This window comes from Oppia nitens, unplaced genomic scaffold, assembly GCF_028296485.1.
Source record: "Oppia nitens isolate AA-2021 unplaced genomic scaffold, nextdenovo-longstitch-racon4-pilon3 scaffold1_pilon_pilon_pilon, whole genome shotgun sequence".
Taxonomy (NCBI): domain Eukaryota; kingdom Metazoa; phylum Arthropoda; class Arachnida; order Sarcoptiformes; family Oppiidae; genus Oppia; species Oppia nitens.
Genome location: NW_026533199.1, coordinates 1,723,356 through 1,745,501, shown reverse-complemented (window position 1 = coordinate 1,745,501; position 22,146 = coordinate 1,723,356). Strand labels below are relative to the sequence as shown.

At 26.0% G+C, this 22,146-nt stretch overlaps 3 protein-coding genes across 3 annotated transcripts; 2 read left to right on the top strand and 1 right to left on the bottom strand.

Moving 5' to 3' along the window:
• Positions 1–2,010: 2,010 nt before the first annotated feature.
• Positions 2,011–3,793, top strand: LOC128952791 (transmembrane protein 68-like). The gene is made up of 7 exons (XM_054298234.1): positions 2,011–2,415; positions 2,493–2,729; positions 2,831–2,951; positions 3,028–3,129; positions 3,196–3,207; positions 3,297–3,580; positions 3,683–3,793. Exons 1-7 carry the CDS (start codon positions 2,287–2,289, stop codon positions 3,791–3,793), a joined length of 996 nt encoding a protein of 331 aa, XP_054154209.1. The 5' UTR covers positions 2,011–2,286.
• A 555-nt stretch (positions 3,794–4,348) lies between these two features.
• On the bottom strand, positions 4,349–4,771 carry LOC128952787 (transmembrane protein 234 homolog; the record flags this gene model as incomplete). The annotated part of the gene is made up of 2 exons (XM_054298231.1): positions 4,349–4,519; positions 4,607–4,771. Coding segments are annotated over 2 exons (336 nt in total), but the record flags the coding sequence as incomplete, so codon positions are not given.
• A 6,705-nt stretch (positions 4,772–11,476) lies between these two features.
• Positions 11,477–14,146, top strand: LOC128952225 (uncharacterized). The gene has a single exon (XM_054297579.1). It carries the CDS (start codon positions 11,792–11,794, stop codon positions 14,024–14,026), a length of 2,235 nt encoding a protein of 744 aa, XP_054153554.1. The 5' UTR covers positions 11,477–11,791; the 3' UTR covers positions 14,027–14,146.
• Positions 14,147–22,146: the final 8,000 nt, after the last annotated feature.

The window sequence follows — 22,146 nt, the reverse complement described above, 5'->3', positions numbered from 1 at the left end:
ATATACAAGTAATTCACTGAACTTTTTTTTGTTGTTGTTGTTGTGTATAAAATAAAAAGTGTACAAAACAATTGTTTTAATAGCATTTACTGTATGTTAATTTCATTTGTAAATAATTACTATTAATTATAATATTAGTTTACTAATGCAAAATAAATGTTAATTTTTTAGTGTTATGTTTGAAATGTGTTTTATTTAATTATCCAAATTTACTGAACTAAACCAACAATTAATTTATTTTTTTTAATTGAGAGACACATTTGTCAGGGTGTAATAATCTATGATAAACATTTGTTTTATATAATAAATAAATTTAGCTTGATAATTTTATAAAATAATAATAATAATCTTTTTTTAAATAGTATTGAATAAAATGGATTTATCAAAAATGTTTAATAAAACGTTTATATAAATAATATGTATAAAAATTTTATATAATTATTGAAAAAAAATTTTTTTGTAATATTAAACCAATTTTTAATAATTGTTTTAAAAAATAAATATCCATAAAATTTAGTTTTTTGAAAACACTGAGTTTTGAAAATTTTTTATATATGATATATACAGCATTTTGCAAATATATTGATAAAATATTAAAAATTTAAAATAGAGATAAACTTTTATATTATTATAGATATATTGATTATAAGTAAATAATCAAATAAAGGATTATACCTGATATATCATATGATATATCAAATATATTTAAAAGTTATTATATGGAAAACAGAAAGTGTGGACCAGATTATAAAGACCTATTACCGCTGTGTTAAGCGGTTCGAGGCCGGCTTGGGAGCCGAGAGAGCCCCGCAAAGTTTATATATACCTGGCGCTCAAAAAGTATAAAAAAATTTAGAATGGTGCCATTCTAACCGGAGGCTCGATGATTATTTTCAAATCGCAACACAATTAATAATGATATTATAATAATACCATATACCAATTTTATAATTAATAATTATATCGACAAAAGAGACCCGGACAGATCTATATAACTGGACTTCAAAAATCCAAAGGATCTTTTGTCCCCAATCACCTGAGTCTCTCATTGAGAGTATGCCGCGACGGGTTGAGGATTGCATTATAAAAAAAATAATTAATTAATCAATTATTTATATTATTATATTTACTTTTCTTTTTTTTATTRATAATTTTTAATTATAATTTATTAATATATGTTTAAAATTGATTTTAATTGATTATCAATAATTTTGCAAAATGCTGTAGATATATATACTGTATATTAATTTATATTATTGACAAATATTATATTGTATATTAAAAACATATAACTAATAAAATTGATTATAAATTATATTTATATATATATAAAAAAAATTCAGACTCTATTACAAACTAATAATGATATTATAATAATAATAGTACAAAGTTTTTAATTAATAATTATAACAAAACGTAACCACAATTTTTTTTTTAAACTTATAATAATTTTTATCTTTTTGGTTAGAAAGTGACATCTATGGCTAACATAACAAATATAAACAATGATATTATTATTATTAATATTAAAAACTAATAATAATAATAATAATAAACACAATAAAAATGTAGATGAAATATATTTTATGACAAATAATATTATTAATATATTAATACAGTATATTTTATATATTAAAAATAAATGTTTTTATAAATCAAAATACTAATGCATTTAAAAATAAATTTTATGTGCAATAAATGATATTATTATTATTATTATTATTTTATGACATATTATCCTCAAATACAGTGTATAAACACAAAACATAAAAAAAATAATTATTAAATAGTATTATAGTATTGCCTAATAATATGTAGCCAACAGTTGGTGTTATTATTATTACATTATTATATGTATTATTATTATATCATAATTATGTGATTATTAATACTATTTTTGTGCAATAATTTAGAGGATTATTACTATTATTATTATTATTATTATAGCTATTAATTATAATGTGTTTATCATATGATTAAATAAATTGAGAAAATTGTGATCAAATTATTATTATTTGTTAAATGTCTTGTAAAAGACACAAAAAAAGTTGATCCCAAAACTCGTTGATCACCAGATGATTATCCACTACAACAACAATAGTAGTGAAGATATTATTATTATTATTATTGATAAACCAATTGATGAACAAATCGGTCGCTTATTATAAGACCTTCTTCTCGTCTTCTTTGTCGTTGTCTTCTGGATGTGTTGTCTCGTCCACCAAAAAACAAAAACAAAACAAAAAGTTTGGCCACAATTTTATTCATCCAAATAATAATCTATAGATGAATTTGAATCATTTAAGTCAATCGTTGGCTAACTATACTTACCATAAGCTAAACATATCGGCCATCGAAAGCTATGTAGACATCGATGTCCTCAAATGGTTTATATGGCTCTTCACGCCCGTTGTGGTCAGTATTTTGTTTGTTTGTTTGTTGATAACAATATCTCAATAATGTCTCGCAATTATCTTATTTGGGATCTTTAGATAACCTTTTTATTGCCGGTATTGATCATCATATTGTTGTATTTGTCTGCACTGATTATCTTCATCTATCGGCACCGACAACGGCTAGATTTGGCCAAAATAGTTGACGCTATTGAACGCAAACACTACTGGGACGGCGCCCTACACGCCGTAGCCATCCTATGGGAGGCTCACGGCTACATCTGGTACGGCTATGAGGTGATCGGTTTGGACAACATTCCCGATGACGGACCAGCTGTTAGTAGTTTATGATACAGCAGTAGTCATGTGCTGTTTGATCCACAAAATTTTATTTTACTATAATTTCATTTTTGTTGTCTTCAATTATTGCCAATTAGTTAATCGTTTATTACCATGGTGCAATACCACTCGACTACTACTACTTATCTGCCAAATGTCTACTGTATAAGAAACGATTGATCCGTGCGGTTGGCGACCACTTCCTCTTCAGGATACCAGGTATTGAAGATATTGATGTGTATGTGTGTGTGAAGTACTAACAAATGTTTTATTGGTTGGTTGTGACCGACAATAGGTTGGAAGCTAATGATGGAAGTGTTGCAAGTCTTCCCCGGTTCCATCAGCATGTGCTCAACTGTACTGAAAGGTGGAGACATGTTATCGATAGCACCGGGAGGTTAGTTAGCAAATATACTAGCAATTTGTTTATGATTTTTAATTATTTATATTTATTATTAAATAGGTGTTCGCGAAGGTTTGATTTCAAAATAGATTTCATCTTTTTTTACTCAAAAAAACAAAACATGAAATTTGAATTTGATTTTTGACTTTTTTTCAAAAAAGCCCAATTCGGTGATGAAAGGTATCGTCTAATGTGGGGCGAAAGGAGAGGCTTCGCAAAGGTGGCCATCGAGGCACAGGTGCCCATCATTCCGGTCTTTACACAGAATCTTCGGGAAGCCTTTCGATCAATACGTTTGGGACAATCGTATTTCAGACGAATCTACGAACGAATTAAGCTACCAGTTGTACCAATTTATGGCGGATTTCCAGTCAAATTGCGTACATTTGTGGGCAAACCCATACCATTTGATCCCGAATTAACTGTCGACGAAGTTGTCCTAAAAGTTAGTATAATAATAATTTTGTTATTACAGTATATTAGATGAGATAATTTAGGTAATGATATCCATAATGTTTGATATATCTTCTCTTTACATCTATACTAGACATCAGAAGCCATTGAAGATCTGATCCGAAAACATCAACGAATTCCGGGCAGTATTTTGAAGGCAATGGTCGATAGGTTTTATTCGTATCCAAAAGAGAAAGATATATAAAATAAGTTAATTTAATTAAATAGGATTTCAATTGATTGTTATATACAATAATATTAGAGTTATATTTGAATTATAGTGTATTGAAACATAAACTCATTTATTTTGTAAATTTTTTAATTTAATAATTTTACTCCTTTATTATTATTATTATTATTTGAAACAATGCATCAAATTATGTACCGATTTTACGAAGTTATATATAAATATATATAAAATATATATATTATGTATTATTATTTTTTATAATGTGTGATATAAAACTTTGTTATTCATAAAAAAATAATAATAATAACGGTATTTAACACAAAAAAACTGTACAAACAAATTGAATATTTACAATATTTTAACTATAGATAATAATAAAATTGGTGTTAAATATTATATTTATGATAATATTTTTGTTAAACGTTTTGTTGGCTTAATATACACAAAACAGTTCCTAATATCACAAGAATTGCACCAAATAGTGATCCTTAAAAAAATTTGAAATTAATTTTTTTGGGGAAAAAAGATTATTAATATTTTTTTTGGATAATTTTTTGTCAACAAAAAAATTTAGTCATTACTAGAGTCGAGAGCTTTTTCGCCCAAAAGTGGACCAAATATGACAACAGAGACAAAATTGATGGCATTAGTGACCGGAACAGCTATAATGATGGGATTGTATGATAGGCTTATGGCGTACAATATGGATCCGCTTTGATTGACCAGAAATGCAAATAAATACTAAAATCGATATTTGTATTATAATATTATTGGAAATTAACACCAAAAAAATAAATAAATAAAAGTTTCAATTATATAATGTATTACTTTCCAATTGGTAACCAATTGTTTCAATTGTAAGAAAACTTCGATCACTTTGTTTTGATGATAGACTTCATCGATGTCTTTGCTGTATCTTTTGATTAGTGGTGTAGATATACCCCAAACAAAACCGGTTATAACCATCGATAGTATTGATTCTTCAATAGGTATAATATATACAAATATTTTAATTATACAATTAATTAACTATCAATACAATAATATTAATAATTAATTAACAAAAATACTAACCAAAACCCAGTGAACTCATTATTAATTAATTAATTAAAATTTGTGACAAAAAAAATCTATAGAAAAAAGTGTTATTAAATATTATTATTATTTATTTAATTATATTATATGATTAGATTTTGTCATTTATTTAACAGAATATATTCTGCACTAAAACATTAGTATAATTTTTGACTCCCAAACTGTTTATATATATATTTTTTTGATTAATCAAAACAAATACTGTAATATTATTTTAAAATATTGTTTTACGTGAAGCCAATAGATAGCGATAATGAACTGTATTTTTTATACAGGTAATAATATTACAATTTGTGTATTAAATTAAATTTTTATATTTTGTGAAGTTTTTGTGGCAATTATTTAACTAATATTTTTTAACAAACTATTTTTTTGTTAGCAATGAAAAGTTTATAAACTAAACAAATTATATATATATAGTATAATCAATATTTGAATTGATATACTGTATATACTGTATATCAATATATTAATCATATAATATTTATTATTATAAATATAATATTATAATTTTGATAAATGTTATTTGCTATCATCATAACTCACTTTTTTGTGTATATAAATTAATGCATTTTTTCAATGACATTTTAGCCATAAATTTCAAAATATATATATATATATATATAATTTAGATTATTTTTTGAAATCTGTTTTTACAATTTTTAGATTTTAAGTAATTTTATTTAAATAATAATAATTTATTTATAGGATTAATATAAAATGTAATGTGTGTTTGAATTTACAGTAAACAACAAATTATATATACATAATATTTACCAATTTCTCGATTTCCTAATATTATTAACATATTTATTTATTTTTAATTTTAAAATTTTACTTTAAATTCAAACACATCACATTTTATTTTCAATCCAATAAATAAATAATTATATATACTGTATATACTGTAAATATATTATGGACAATTTATTATATAATTTATACAATTATTTCAAATAATAATTATATATTGCAATTCATTAAACCATATTATTGACTATCTGATCAATTTTCTATAGTTTATATAATTATTTGAAAATTTAAATTTATAATCATTTGAAATTTTTAAGGAAGTTTTGTTTTTGTTTTTATACACACATATATATATATAATAATTTATAACAATACATTATAATTTGAAATTAATAAAAGTATGTTAATATTTTATATAAACAAATTTATTGTATAATATTATTATTATCATATAAGAGACAAACCATATTTATTATTACAGTATTATTATTACATTGAATTTAATATTATACCCAAATATTTATTTATTTTTATATTCAAATAATAATCAAAATATTTAAATAATTATAAGATTCATTAAATTATTTATATATCTTAAAGTTTGCTAATTAAAAATTTTAGTAAAAAAAACTTTATTGCAACAACAAAAATATTTATTTAATATTATGAAACTAAATGAATGAATATTCAAATGAGATTCAAGTGGAGGTATTGTGTGTTAAGATATAAAACATATTTATAGTCATATGAAGACAGAGAGAGAGAGAGAGAGAGAGGGAGAGAAAGAGAGATAATTAATTAAATTAGCAAATAATGGCATAATTTATAATAATGTGTTCAATGTTTTTATGATATTTCTATGATATGTATGTTTATGGGATGTGTTGTTTGTTTGGTTGGGTTTTGTTCTCAATTCATAAATTTAATCTTTTTTTCCAAGAGGTGGGTGTTTATGGTAACTATCACTTTGATAGTCAGGTAGTTATATATATATATATATATATATATATATATATATACACTATATATACTGTAGAGTATATAAATATAAAGTTATGTATTTATATTTACTGTTATATTTATAAATGTATTATTATATATAAGAGAGATATCACATATAAGGAGTGATATGCCGTAAGGAATTCAATAGGGAATTGTGTGTCGAGTGTTGGGCCCACACACACACATACACACACACACACACACATACACACACACACATACACACATACACACATACACACATACACACATACACACATACACACACACACACTCAGCAACAAGAAATAACTGTAATAAACATAACTATTGATAATACTGATATTATACGTATACATACATACATATTGATTATAGTATAGTTATACACATTTTATTATTATTATTATAATTATTAATTACAAACATACCGTAGTCTTCAAGCAAAATATTTTTAACATATATTTATTGAATTATTTATTTTAAAAAAAGTCAATACCATCATCATTGAGATATAGTAAATGGGAACATTAGTTAAACTACAATATACATGTAATTGTATATATAATGTTATATATTTCAATTAGTTATACTGTACACTTGGAAATTATCTTGATGGGCACCGGTAGTATTGTTGATAATATTGTCATGCTAATAAACCAGGGGTATTAACAATAGTATTATTATATTAGCGATTATATGCTATATTAAATGCAATAACAACTTTAAATGGATATTCATTGTATTACAGGTATTATGCATTTAATAATTTAATAATTATTATAAAACAAAAACACGTTGTGATTTTCTAAATGGCTAAATAAATTAAAAACTTATAATAATAATAATAATAATAATAATAATAATAATATAATACATATTAAATCATACATTAAAACCCCCAAATCATGTAACAACAAAAAATGAAATTATGATTTTGTAATTTAAGAGTAAATTACGAAAGATTCGTCACATTTACCCAAAAAAAAAAAACAAACAAACATTACATTACTGTAAAGTATTGTACTTAATGTGAATCATACCATACATATACCCATACCTATAGTTGGATGTGTCGGCGTCGGTAATATATTCCCTAATCTGTTAGCAAAATAAGTTTGAAAAAAAAAATAATTTTCTTTTATAATACTGTGTGTATATATAATATTTCATAATTGTTTGTAGGATTTGCCGTAACAATTGCACAATAATAAGTGTAATCCCATTTATAAATATATTTATATAATTTTTTGGATATGAATGAATTATTTTTATATAAATATATATACAATATATTGTTATCCATATTTATCAGTATATAGAATATAAATGTAATATTAATATTAGTTTTTTAAATTGTTATTTCAGTTCAATTACACATTTACTTATTATTAATACTTATTTATCGGTTAACTATTATATATACAGTACACAAATTGCAATTAAAACCTAAACAATAAATAAACATATTTAGTATAACTACTAAAGTATTTATTATGTTTTTGTCAAATAAAGTTCATTAAAATTTTTAATATTTTTAAATAAAGCATTTAAATAAGTATGTATGTGTTTATGTCATAATATATATTTTTATTATCAATAAAAAATGCAAAGTAAAATGTTTTACATAAAAAAAATAATTGTTTGTTTTACACACATTTGAAAAAATATTATAAAATTAAGCAATGATATATTTTTATGATATTTAAGTTACACATAAAATACACATTAAAAATGCTTTTATTATCTCATATAATAATAATAATAATAATAATAATAATAATAATAATAATAATAATGAATGGTATGGATTATTAAATATATAATAATAATGAATGTTAAAAATAGGAATTTAAATCATGTATTAATTATTAGTGTAATAATACTGTAATAATAGTATATTAAAATTATTGATCGATAATTATTTTTTGGTTATTTGGGTTTTTTTTGTTGTTATTAATAATGAGTTCCCTTTTCTCCCAAATCGTGATCCCGTCGGATATCGCCGACACCTCCGTCTTCATCATACTGTTCCTCATAGATATCGCGGGCCAACAGACAAGAGCAGGCAATATTCAGTACACGAAACACAAATAGTATGAACAGACATATCATGACACCGGTAGCTCTTTCATAGTAGCCGTTTCGCCAGTCATAACAACCCCATTCCGGTCCATCCCTACTACTGTCGTTGTCGAAACAGTAGTCCGAGTAGAAGCTCTTTTTGATTGTCAAATAGATAGCATTGGCCAGTATTATGAGTACATCGATAATGGTCAGTACTGACCAACCGATTAGTATCATTTGACTGCTAACACAAGCAACTACCAGACCAGCTATCGATACGATGAGTGTTACGGCACCGCCCGTATACTCGTGCCAGTGGCCAATACTCAGACACATGACAATGATGGCCAAAATCAGACAGAAAAAGTTGATTATCACCAACAATAGTCTCATTAATTTTGATAAATCCATTATTTAGTATTTATTTTTGTTTAATGGTTTCAATAATTTAGTTTTTTCAATAAATAAGTTAAATATTAATTAACTTAATTGATTAATAATAATAATTGTTTATTTCAAATCAAGTCACACACAATTTAAATGTCGATTAAACAAAACTAATGGTGTGTTTAGAAAATTAAATTAATAAAAATTGTTAAGTTATGGCCACACCTAACACATACTAATAATAGTTATTAGACATTAGATTGTATTTCACTGAATCTCAAATCAACCGTTTATTATTATATCAATTTAACTGCACTTTGAATTATAACTTATTAAAAGGTATTGTTTTATATATAAATTAATACAGTAAATATGTGTTTGTCTTTTTTTTCTCAATTGCATTAATCATATCTAATATTGTTATGGATTTTATCGAAATCTGAGTCAACAGTAAAGCATTTAAACATTTATTTATCGCAATTATGTGAATAATATTTATATATTGTTTGCCTTTTTAATTGTACATAAAACTAGTCGTTTGTCAGACCGGAAGTTATACATAATTTATATATCAATAATAAAAGGTTTTAAATCTTCTACTTATCTTTTTTTATATAATTAGATATAATTAATAAATTAAAATTATTAATAATAATTTACTCATACATAGTGTCATTGCATCAGATTAAGTCAATTTTATGTTTAGTATACAATATATATAAATTATAATATAATTTATAAAAAGCTTATCACTTTGTTTTATGTTTTGTAATAATTATGTCTTTTATTTCATTTTAAACTGTTTTTTCATAATTGGCTTTGTTATTAAAAATTATTATTATTACTACTATTATTACTATTAGAAATAACAACAATATTAAATGAATGACTATTTTTGTTTGTATTTTATAGTTGAAAGACGAATCCAAAGAGATTTATGTCAAACAAAATTTTTTTTTCACTGTATTTAGTATTGTATTCATCTAACAAATAACATACTGTATATAAATAAATACATACAGATATCTATTTGTTACAAAAATACATTACTTTATTTGAAAATAATTTTTTCAGCAAAAAAAATTAAATAACAAAAAAAAGAGTTTATTTCTCACACACACTAAACATATAATTATTTGGGAGGAGATATGGGCGAGAAATTTGATAGTTTATTATATTTTAAATTCAATGTATTGTAATTTTTAAAAAATTATTTTATAATAATCATAAGTAAAACAACTTATATTTATTATTGTTAATAATATTGTAATACAGTATTACAATATTATTATTATTGTTATCAAACATTTTTTTAAAAAAATTAAATAATATTTCGCCCAAAAATGTGCTTAAAATTAGGTGAAGAAGAAGCGAGCGATCTCTCCCTCTTTGAAACCCATTTTCTAAATGTTTTTATTTTAAAATAATTTTTATTTTTGTTGATTTAATTTTATATTCACTGTACTTATATGTAAACTAAACTAAAAAAAATAAAAAATAAAAATATTTGAATATAGTTTTTTTTCGTTGAAAGTGAAAAAATTATATATACCACTCAATTGTGTGGATAGTATTGTATTTTACAGTACAGTATATAGTATATCCTTTTTAAAAAAACAAATTTGATGGGAAAAAATGTTGTAAAACATTGATAGCTTAGTTGTGATAATAGGCATCTATTAACTACTGCCTCCTCTATTTAAACATGCATTTAGACTACTATAAGGAGGGAACCTATAGTCGCAGCCAATATACATGATTTTATGAACACAATTACTGTGTGTGTGTGCACTGAAAGGGTTGCCTACAATATATGTATAATGAAATATTTTTTTTATTTATTATTAATATTTATTAATATTATTAATATTAAAGGTATAATATAATATTGCATTTATGTATATTATGGTCCCGTAATATTATGGTTGAGAGACACCGCATGCGTTAGAAAGGACAGGTGTTTTACAAAACCAGTTATGAATCAAATTTTTAGTTTTATTAACTAATTTTTCTCTCATTTCTCTCCCTTTCTCTCTTTCTCTCGCTCTATATGTCTCTCTGTTTCTTATAAATATATATATACATTATATATATATATATCTTATTTGAGAAGATTTTTTCCCGAAAAAGCAAATTTTATTTTCAGTTAATAAACACTACTATTACTAGTATTAGTTATTAAGCGTAGGATTGATATGTCTATCCCTTAACCGTCCAAAATAGCAAAGGCCATCAGTAGGTGTACTCTTAAGGAGAAATTAAATCTTTTTAATTGTTAGTGAAATTTTCATCATTACATACATTTATATATATATATATAATATGTATATGCATTGAATATAGTTGTGTGTGTGTGTGAATGAAAATTTTTTTTACTGTTATTTTTAATCGACATTTACTACTATCACCACACAAATTGGTAAAGTTTTGTTTTCTCAATGAGTTTTGTTTGAAACACCATTTGTTTCATTGACTTTAAACCAGTAGTGTCTCTATCAGAGCCGATACACACACCAACCACTGTGGATGTGTTCAACCAAACTGTGTGTTTGAAACTCTCTCTCAACAAAAAAATGTGAAACAATTATATCATATTTTGAAAACTTTTATTAATTATAGTTTGTGAACAACTGTTTTTGTTATTATCACTGAATCCTCAAAAGTGGTGATTGATTTTTCTAATGATTTAAAGAGAGAGAGAAGTCATATTGAAAATCATTGCGTAAAAAAATGTTGACCTTACGTACCGGTCCCCGATTGATGGCCGATCGGTCACATTTTGAGAAGTCAATGGTTGAGATGCCCGGCGAGGGTAAGACATTTACCACTAAAGAAGAGGGAACCAAAGTCTGGCACAATAAGACTCGTCGAAAGTATTACGAAACGGTTCCACCAGCGGAACCAAATCCACGAGACCATCATCATCGCAGTCGAACCGATTTAAAAGCAATTGATTACCGAAGTGACAGAAGTGACACATCACACCATCATAATAATCATCGACGACGACCACAACAACAACAAATTCGTGCCGTCACTGATGACCAAAAGATTGTGACCGCCGAAGAATTGGATGATATTTTTCTTGAAGATCCTAAAGGTTATTATGAACTCCAGAATTCTGAATCCTATTCATACATCCCTACTGTACGCGATGTCGGCATTCAATGCAATCGCAAAAAGACGGACAAACATCTAGTAAAAGGTACGTCCAGTGAGAGCACCGATAGCTATGTTCGGGTAATAAAATCATCGGACGACGGTATGGTTACCGCTTATAGCGATGTACCGCAACTCAAGACTGTCGGGAGTCCATCGAAAAGACCACCCGTTTTAAAGCATAAAGTCTTACCTCAAAGTGAAGCCATTTATAGTAAAGTCGATAAAAGCAAGAAAAAAGTCAACAAAAATGATGAACTAAACGGTTATCCCGAGTATGAAGACTATAAGGATTATCCGCAGATTATCTATAAGTCACCAATCAATGAGAGACAGCCGTCCCGACTGAGCAATTACTCGAAATATTCGGGTATATCAGAGTACAGTACTCCACCAACTAATAGGATCTTAAAAAATAAAACTAAAGGAATCGGATTTACCTTAAGATCGGGAATTGACGAAAAAGAGATCAAATTGCCAAACATGTCGCCAAAGTTGAGATCACGTTCACTCTCCCGATTCCAGGAGCCAACAACCCATCGACGTTGGGATGACGACGACGATAGTCCCGTCAGACACAATGTCAGTGGACACAAAAAAGAGGTCAAACAAGAAGTCTTGGAGGAAACCATTTCGATATCCAACGCTTCCAGCGATGATCTACAACCGTACGACTATAAGGGAGAGTTTGAGCAATACCTCAGCCCTAAGCCGCAGTTCATTGAGTTGGACCACAAACGCAAAGAGATATCTTATGTCAATGATTTGCCCTCCGCTGCCGATCATTCAAGTCGGCCGCGGATTAAAAACGGCACCGAAAGTCCGTCGATCAGTTCACGAGTTATACCGCTTGACTATCGGCGGGGAATCAATGCCGTGACCTACGGTACGGACAACGAGTCGTCGTATTCGACACTATCGCGACACGACATGCGAAAGAAGGATAAATTAGCTGACTTTACACCACCTCCTCGACAGGCTTATACACTCGATAGACGGGTACTCAAAGAACGACAAAAACAGTTGGAATCATCGGCTGCGGTACCGCTGTCACCGCCGACTGAGACCAAACCGAAAGATAGGGCTAGACTTCATCGAAGTACCACAAATCTGAGCGACTATTCCAGGGATAATAACAACAATCTGAGAGGAGGTCTGGCCAATGCTTATCGCAACCGACAGACACAACCGGAAAAAAGGACGTCATCGTTGAACAGGATGTCTGCCATACGCGAAGATCACATCCACAGTCCTTCCCAATCGACACCAGTTCGCTATTTAAGTCACAATCAACTCAATTCGGCCGGTAATTCGGCAAATTCCAGTTCCGATTCGGACACAATTAACCGACATCGGCAACAACGACAACAGCAGCAGTTTGTTCACGACAGGGAACCGATTGTTATGTACATTCCGGCGGTCAGTCATCATAACAAACGGGCTACGGACGAAAGTGATCGCTTGTCCAGTATATTGAGACCGAGTTCACGGGCAGGAAGTACGGCCAGTAGTACAGCTGCAAGAAAACCGACGGCCAAACGGCCTATTAAAGGATCGGCAGCCAGTGATATCGGACCAACTAAACCGCGTGACTATCCGATGAAATATTCAAATTATAATAAAAACAATCAGAAACACATGAACGACGAAGAATTAGATGAAATCGTTGAACTAAAAGATACAAAAAGTTTTGGTAAACTAAAGAATGGTAAGAGTATTCTTAGCCGAAGACATTCCATTCCCAAAGATACCAAATTTCCGTGGCTTTCGAAACTTAAGTCTAAAGTCAAGTTTAGAGATCCATAAGTCTATCTCTTTAAGTCCCGGAGCCCATGGATGAGGACTGACTGACACTCACTGACTGACTGTCAAAAGATTGTAATTTTTTCTATTGAAAGTAAAGTATTGATTGAAAAGTTTTTCAAATAGTGAACTAATTAAACTTTTTTTTTAAAAAAATATAATAGTAATAAATAAATTAAAAAATATATGACAAATATTATATATGATATACTAATTGATAATTTGAGGTTAAGGTCATGTGTTATTTATGTGCCTTACAATTATTTTTTTRAGTAACAAACGTAAAAAATAATTAATAATTAAAGTAATTTAAAATAATTTAATTTTTTTGTCATTTTATTATTATCCTCTTTTTCCTAATTAATTGAATTTTTGTTTATAAAATATTTTTTTGATGTTTGTTTTGTATTTAATTTAAAAACTATTATTTTTTCGTTTGTTTTTTTTTTGTTAACAAATTGCCAAACAAATTAAATATTTGTTGTTTTTTTTTGTTTTCTAATAATATAAATGTTTTTTTTTTGTTGATGATTATATTTTTTTCACACAATTTGTTTGTTGTTTGACTTTTGTTTTAAACTAATTGTAATATTTTTATTAAATAACATTTTTAAATAATGTGTTTTACCAAAAAAAATATGGTTACAAAATTGTATAAAAATAATATTTTTTTAAAGTAATAATAATAATAAAAAATACTACTACTAGTCGATAGCSGATATGAATTTGTTTGAAGTTTTTTTWWAAAATTTATTTTATTAATTAATAGTTTTCTTTATTTTATTATTTCTYTCTCTCTCTCTCTCTCTCTAAATATTAAAATAATTTACAATACATTGTAATRTTTGTATTTAGGAGTGAAAGGATGTGCGCTAAATAAATATAACTTATTGTAGAAATTATTTTAATTGTTATAATATAAATAAAATAAATCAATTTTGACCTCCAAATTAAACAATTATATTCAAACAGTAGAGTATAGTACAGTACATATACAGTGCTTATACTTCACTTTTATTTGCAAAACAATATAACAATACATTTGAATTTTTTTTCTTCTCTGAAAAAAATAAAATCAAACAAAAAATATTATGCAAAGACTTGACTATCGCTTGACTGACAGCACATATACATTCAAATCATTTAATATAATAATCATAATAATCATAAATGTTATATCAGATCACTTTGTTTTTAACATTTGCGTAAATTTTTGTTGTTTTTGTTGGTATAAATAAATTATTTATATACCTATTAGCTTAGTTATATTAATTATTACATATACAGTATACTAACTTATTATAATAAATAAATGGCAATTATTGTGTTTGTGTGCAAAATATCTTAATTTATATAAATTACAGGTACACTAAAGTATATGTTTAAAAAAACAAATAGTTATTTTTTTGTGTTTTAATTACAAAAAATTTTGTTTCTACTTTAAAACAATGACATATACATAGAGGCGAAATAAATATAATTGTTAGGAAAATTGAAAAGAGAAACACTGTTTGCATGTATTTAACAAATAATTTTTTGATTTAATAGGCCTTTCGCTGTATAAATCATTTACTAAAATTCATAATAAACATTAATAATAATATAATAATAATAATAATGTTAATTAATGCAAACAATGAGTGATTCATAAGTTTTAGCAGTGATTATGATTAACGTTAACATACTATACAATAAAATACAGTATATATAATATATAAGTTATGAGAATATTGTGTGCAAACAATATTAATAATAAATATTAATTGTTTTTTGCAAACAAAAGTTTTTACAAAATCTCTCTCTCTCTCTCTCTCTCTCTCTCTCTCTCTCTCTCTCTCTCTCTCTCTCTCTCTTTATTACCTGAAGATATTGGTATTGATCTCCAAAAGCAATGATGTGACACAACAACAACAACACTAAAACGACAGGTGCAAGCAATTGGTTTTATGTGTGTAAAAAAAATAATTAAGTTTAACAAGTTTTTACTGACTCTCTAATACACAAACATACACACACACAATTAAATTACAAATTTAACCAAGTTTAACCAATATACTGTAGCTTATGTAGCTTATATTATGGTACCAGTGCTAGAGTTCATTAATTAAATTGGTTTCATGTGAGGCGAGTCCTTGAAGATGAGTTCAATACAGATCATTGCTAACTAACCCTTAATATTATAGATAATAACTATTAAGACGACTGACTACACTGTATATAAGATTTAAATAGTTTTATCATAAAAATAACTTAATTATCATATAAGAGTATTATAACATTATTGTCTTAAATAAGTCTTAATTTTTATTTTATTTTTAAATAAGGACTCTTTGTGTCTGTGTTTATAAACTTTATGTACAGTATATTATGTTTGAATTGAAATTATCAGGGATAATTATTTATGACTTAAAGTCAGGCAATCATTTATTATATTTATTTATTTATTGTTGATTTTTATGAATTATTATTATATTTAATTAACAGTGAAAATAAAATTGACGATTCAATGATTGCGTGAATTTCTAGTAACTTATATTTACTGTATATATATATATATATTTCGACACTTAACTAAATACTTATTTTCTGATTATAATTATGATTATTATTTCAATTATTTACCTACTTATCTAACAATCGTAATAATTATGATTAAACGAAATATAAAAACAAAACAAAAAAAAGTTAATTAAATGATTATTATTATTAAAAATATTGCCTTTAAATTATTATTAAATATTAATATACACTTTAAAAGGTTATTAATTTTTTAATAGTAAAATAATAATACTTATTTAAAACAATTTTAGTATTAATTGATGATAGAGTATCGTTATAGTTAAATTTTAAAAATCAATATTTAATTTATCAACATTAACAAAGTTAAATAATTGCTTAATTAAATCAATTAATTGATTATTTTTTTTGTTATTAATAAAAATTGATAATTAAAAATTAATTGAAATCCAATTGTTTAACAATTAAATAAAAATAATATGCCTAATATATTTTAATTTTTTAATTATTAAAATTTCTATATTTTTACCAAATTCTAAACTATTAGAAATATTAATAAATAATATAAAACCAAATTTTAATTAACTTTTACTTGAATTTTATATTTCATGGTTTCCCCACAAAATTTTTAAAAAATCTAATTATTATTAAAAGTCAATATATCAATAACAGTGACATCAATGAAATAATACCATTTATAACGAGAAAATCATTAATTTATTTTTTTATCCAAAAAACATCATAAAACAACTCTATAAATACTACATTAATATTAATAATTATTAAACAAATATCTATATCATTGAGAAAATATAAAATATAATATAATATATGAGTTATTTTGTTTTCACTTTATATATAAATGATTGTTATTAGACTATAAACTATTAAGTAAAATATAGTAAATAAAATAAAATAAAAAGTATTACTAATGAGTATTTGAAAACAAGTTATACCTTAAGTTAAAACATTTTTTATATAGCATTTGACCTCAATTGCAATGTTTGTTTCACTAACTTTTTTATATTATTATTATTGAATTTTTGTATTAATATATTTTGAATTAATTGTCAAACCATTTATGGCATTATCGCAAACTCTTCACAAGTTTTCAATTTCATTACACATATAAATATATATATACTATACATGACATCACTATAATTATATAATATTTTTGTATTTATATGTTATATGTTTAAAAATTTATACATTTATATACTGTATATTTATTTTATTTATCATTGTTTAGTATTTATTATTTTTAAAAAAATACGGCTATCAGTGTAACCAAAATTAAATATCAATATATAATTTTATTTCTTACTATTATATAGTGTATCTATGAATTAAATGCATAGTTTATATTTTGTCATTGAAATCACAAGAATATATTATATATATATATATATATATATATATATATATATATATAAATTTTTGTTTTTATTWTTATTATTATTATCCAATTGACATTTCAATGGTTTAATAATATGATAGATTAATAATAAAATAATAGATTTAGTTTTATTATGGAAATAATAATAATAATATTGTTATTATTATTTAAATTAGCATTATTTAAATAATAATGTATATTTTGTTTATAAATACAAAACAATTCAAAATTACATTTGAGATAATACAAGATAACAAAAATTAATAAACTATATATAATAAACAAAATTGATAAATTATTAAATAATTTAGGCAAATAAATAAAAGATAACAAAAATAAAATCTAGTAAAAATGTGTTGAAAATATTTATTAATAATATTACATAATTTAATACAATAGTGTACTAAAATTTTCTATTGAATATATATTTTTTAAAGATAAAAAATTTTATTATTAGTAGTATTTTTAAAAAAAATATTAAATATGATAAATAAAATTCTGTTAATAGTTATACTATTTTAAATGTCTTTATTTTATTTTTTATAATAATTTACTTTATTACCGTAGTAGATAATTACTATAGTGAAACATTTGCACACAATTAGCATACTTTACAATACAATAATTATTAATTTATAACACACTATTAACTATTGATATCCACATTTTAATATTATGGCAAATAAAAAAATTTTTGAGGAATAAGTTTTTTGTGTGTGAATATATTTAATATACTGATAAACTGTACGTATGAAGTGCATTGCATTTGCATTAAATACAATCAATAGACTATTAAATTATATTAAAAGATTAGAAAAATGTGTCCCAAAAAATGTGACAAAAAATCATCGAAAGTATCGTACGTTGCGTCGGATTATCTGTTATCGACCGACAAGAGTACGGCGGGAACTAACAAATTCAAACCTATACCCAAACCAGTGAACCGTGCGACCAATTTGCACCAATTGAACTGCCTCTATATGGGCGACATCGTTGAAGTTGTCGACTGGCTTTTAGTTGACCGTGTGTTCGGTAAGTTTGGCCAAATTGTAAACAATAAACATTACCGCAAAACCAACTTCGCACATATCGCTTACGACAATCCCGAGTCGGCCATCGTGGCCGTCAGAGCATACAATGGTAAACACATTGACGGACTGACCATCGATGGACGTACCATTCGGCTATCGCTGGCACCTGATTTGAAGCAACGACACGCCTACAATGCCATGACTATGGATGACTACCGCGATGTAGTCAACGGTGCCGGTGAGTGTCACTGGTGGCGATTGGGACGCCAGTGTACACATGGAAAACGGTGTCCATATTATCACATACCCCGGTGCAGACGTATCGACAAAATCCCTGATTCACTAAATGATGACAAATTGGACAGTCCAGAGCCAAGTAAGTCGAAACACTTGTCCAGTGAGGCCAAACCTAAACCAGTGAAAAGTGCAACTAATTTGCATCAATTGAACTGTTTGTATATGGGAGGCATAGACGATGTCGTGGACCGGCTGATAATGGAGCGAGTGTTCGGTGAGTTTGGCCAAATTGTATACAACAAACATCACCCCAACACTAATTTCGCACATATTGGTTACAACAATCCCGAGTCGGCCATAGCGGCCCTTAACTCGTATAATGGCAAACACATTGACGGACTGACCAACACTGGAGGTGCCATTAGGCTATCGTTGTCACCCGATTTCAGGCAACATCACGCCTACGATACCATGACTATGGATGACTATCGCGATGTAGTCAACGGTGCCGGTGAGTGTCACTGGTGGCGATTGGGACGCGAGTGTCCTCATGGAAAACGGTGTCGATATAAACACATACCCCGGTGCAGACGTATCGACAAAATTCCTAAATCGTTCAAAGGACTGGTACTTTAATGGGTACTAACAATAGTCAGTGGGAGAGGAGGTATTGATTTATGATATCGTTTGGAGTGAATTAACTAAATTAATGTTAAATTTATTAATTATATAAAAAAATTATTGTTTAATTTTTTTCAAATATATCTAAATATAATTTGTAATGTTTTAAAAAAAACCGATAATTATTTTTCAATTTATTTCATTATATAACTTATTAATTTTTTTACTATTTATCTGTAATGTTTTTATCTGTATTTAATTTTGTTGATACGTTTTTAATTAACATTATTTAAATAATGTTGTATAGTATTTATATTTTTTATATATATATCAATATAATGCCAATATATGCAATAATTATATGCCAAACAATTCAACATTACTATTGATAATACAAGATAACAATAAAACAATATATAAAAAAACTAAATTATGAAATAATTTAGACAAATAAACATAACAATTAAAATTTAGTAAAGTGTGTTGAAAATGTTTATTATTATTAATAATATTACATAATTTATAAAAATACTATTGAATATACAGTACTGTATATTATTTTTTTAAAATAAATAAAATAAAAACTTTTATAACTATTATTATTATTATTATTATTAAATATTAAGTATTTGTTGGGTCGATACAAGCATATTCATTAAGTGAATTCAATTTATCTAGCGAGTACCTATGTAAATTGAATTTAAAAATAAAATAATTTTAAATTATAATCATATTTTAGTAAATATATACTGTATATATAATAGTTAAAAATTACAAACATTTTTATTAAAATTACTTTAATTTTGTTTGAAATATTTTTAAAAATATACAATCATCTTTAAGTTTACCATCAAATTCATAAATTATATTATCAGATAATTGTTTTGTAAATAAATGATCCGGTATCAACATTGTACCATGGTCAACAATATCACGGCTAGTAGGTCTACTACTATAGTGTACAGGCTCAATCATTGATTGAATTAAATTGCCAATTTGTTTCATATATAATTTCAAGCAACTATTTTTGTATAGTTCAAAAAAGTATCTAGATAAAACCAACAACAAAATAAATAATTTTTAACAAAAAAAAATAAATAAAATAATTTTTGTTTTTAAAATTGATCATACTCAATTGCATTGATATCATTGATTTCAAACAAATCCATTAGTAAAATACCCAGACTATAGATATCACTTTTTTCGTTATACTGAACTCTTTGGTCGGCAGTTCCTATATTATCGATGACTTCCGGCGCCAGATATCGTGGAGTTCCCAAATCATTGGTATGCGATTGCGATCGCGAACCATACCGATTGTGTTCGGTAGCCAAACCAAAGTCACCTAACCGTACAAACCGATTGTTGATTGGCTCGGATTGGATGAGTATATTAGCCGGTTTGAGATCCCGATGAATAACCGGCGGACATCTTGTATGCAGATATTCAATACAATCGCTAATCTCTAACATCAGATGAATAGTTATATAAAACTCTGTTAAATCCATTGGCTGTTCATTAGCTGATCGTTGAAATGTCTTTGACTTAACTTCAATCAAATCTCGAAGATTTTGCGAACAAAACTGCATTTGAATGTATAGTTTATTAGTATTTGATAAAAAAAATTCTAATAATACTTATTATTTCTTTAATAGCATAATACTTATCAGTTTCGTTATGTTTGTACAAACAAACTGATCCATAACCACCTGAACCAAGTGGTTTAATAACAGTAAACTTATTTATTAAATAGTTTGTACTGTAGTTTTTAATTTCAAAACTATTATACACTTTATTATATCTATTTAAATCAATTGTTTCATATGTTTCATCCAATTCCGTGGCATAGATATCATAAAAACTATTTGATTCAATTAAATTGGTTTTCAAATCATAATCATGTTGATAATATCTATCACTAGTTTGAAAATATAGATATTTGCCCTGGATACTGCTAACATTGTTTAGCCTTTTAATTAGTTTAGGTTCATTATAGTCGCGTTTTCTAATTTTGCCGCACTGGTAGACCTGGCCACTGTAGGTCAAATAATATTGTTGATAGGTTAGATTTTCACAGTAGACTGTCATTGATTTAATATCTGCTAATTGTTTAATCAATCGGGGTTTATATATTGATTCCCGATTCGATATATCTATAGGAGGATAGGTATCGCAACCCCATATAAAAACATGTCCGGTAACTTCTATGGCCATGGACAGGCTAATAGTCCAACAACATAACGATACAATACTAGCATTATAGTCAAATTTGACCAGAGTCGGACAAACAATGTAATCAGTTAGTTGTTTACCGCAAC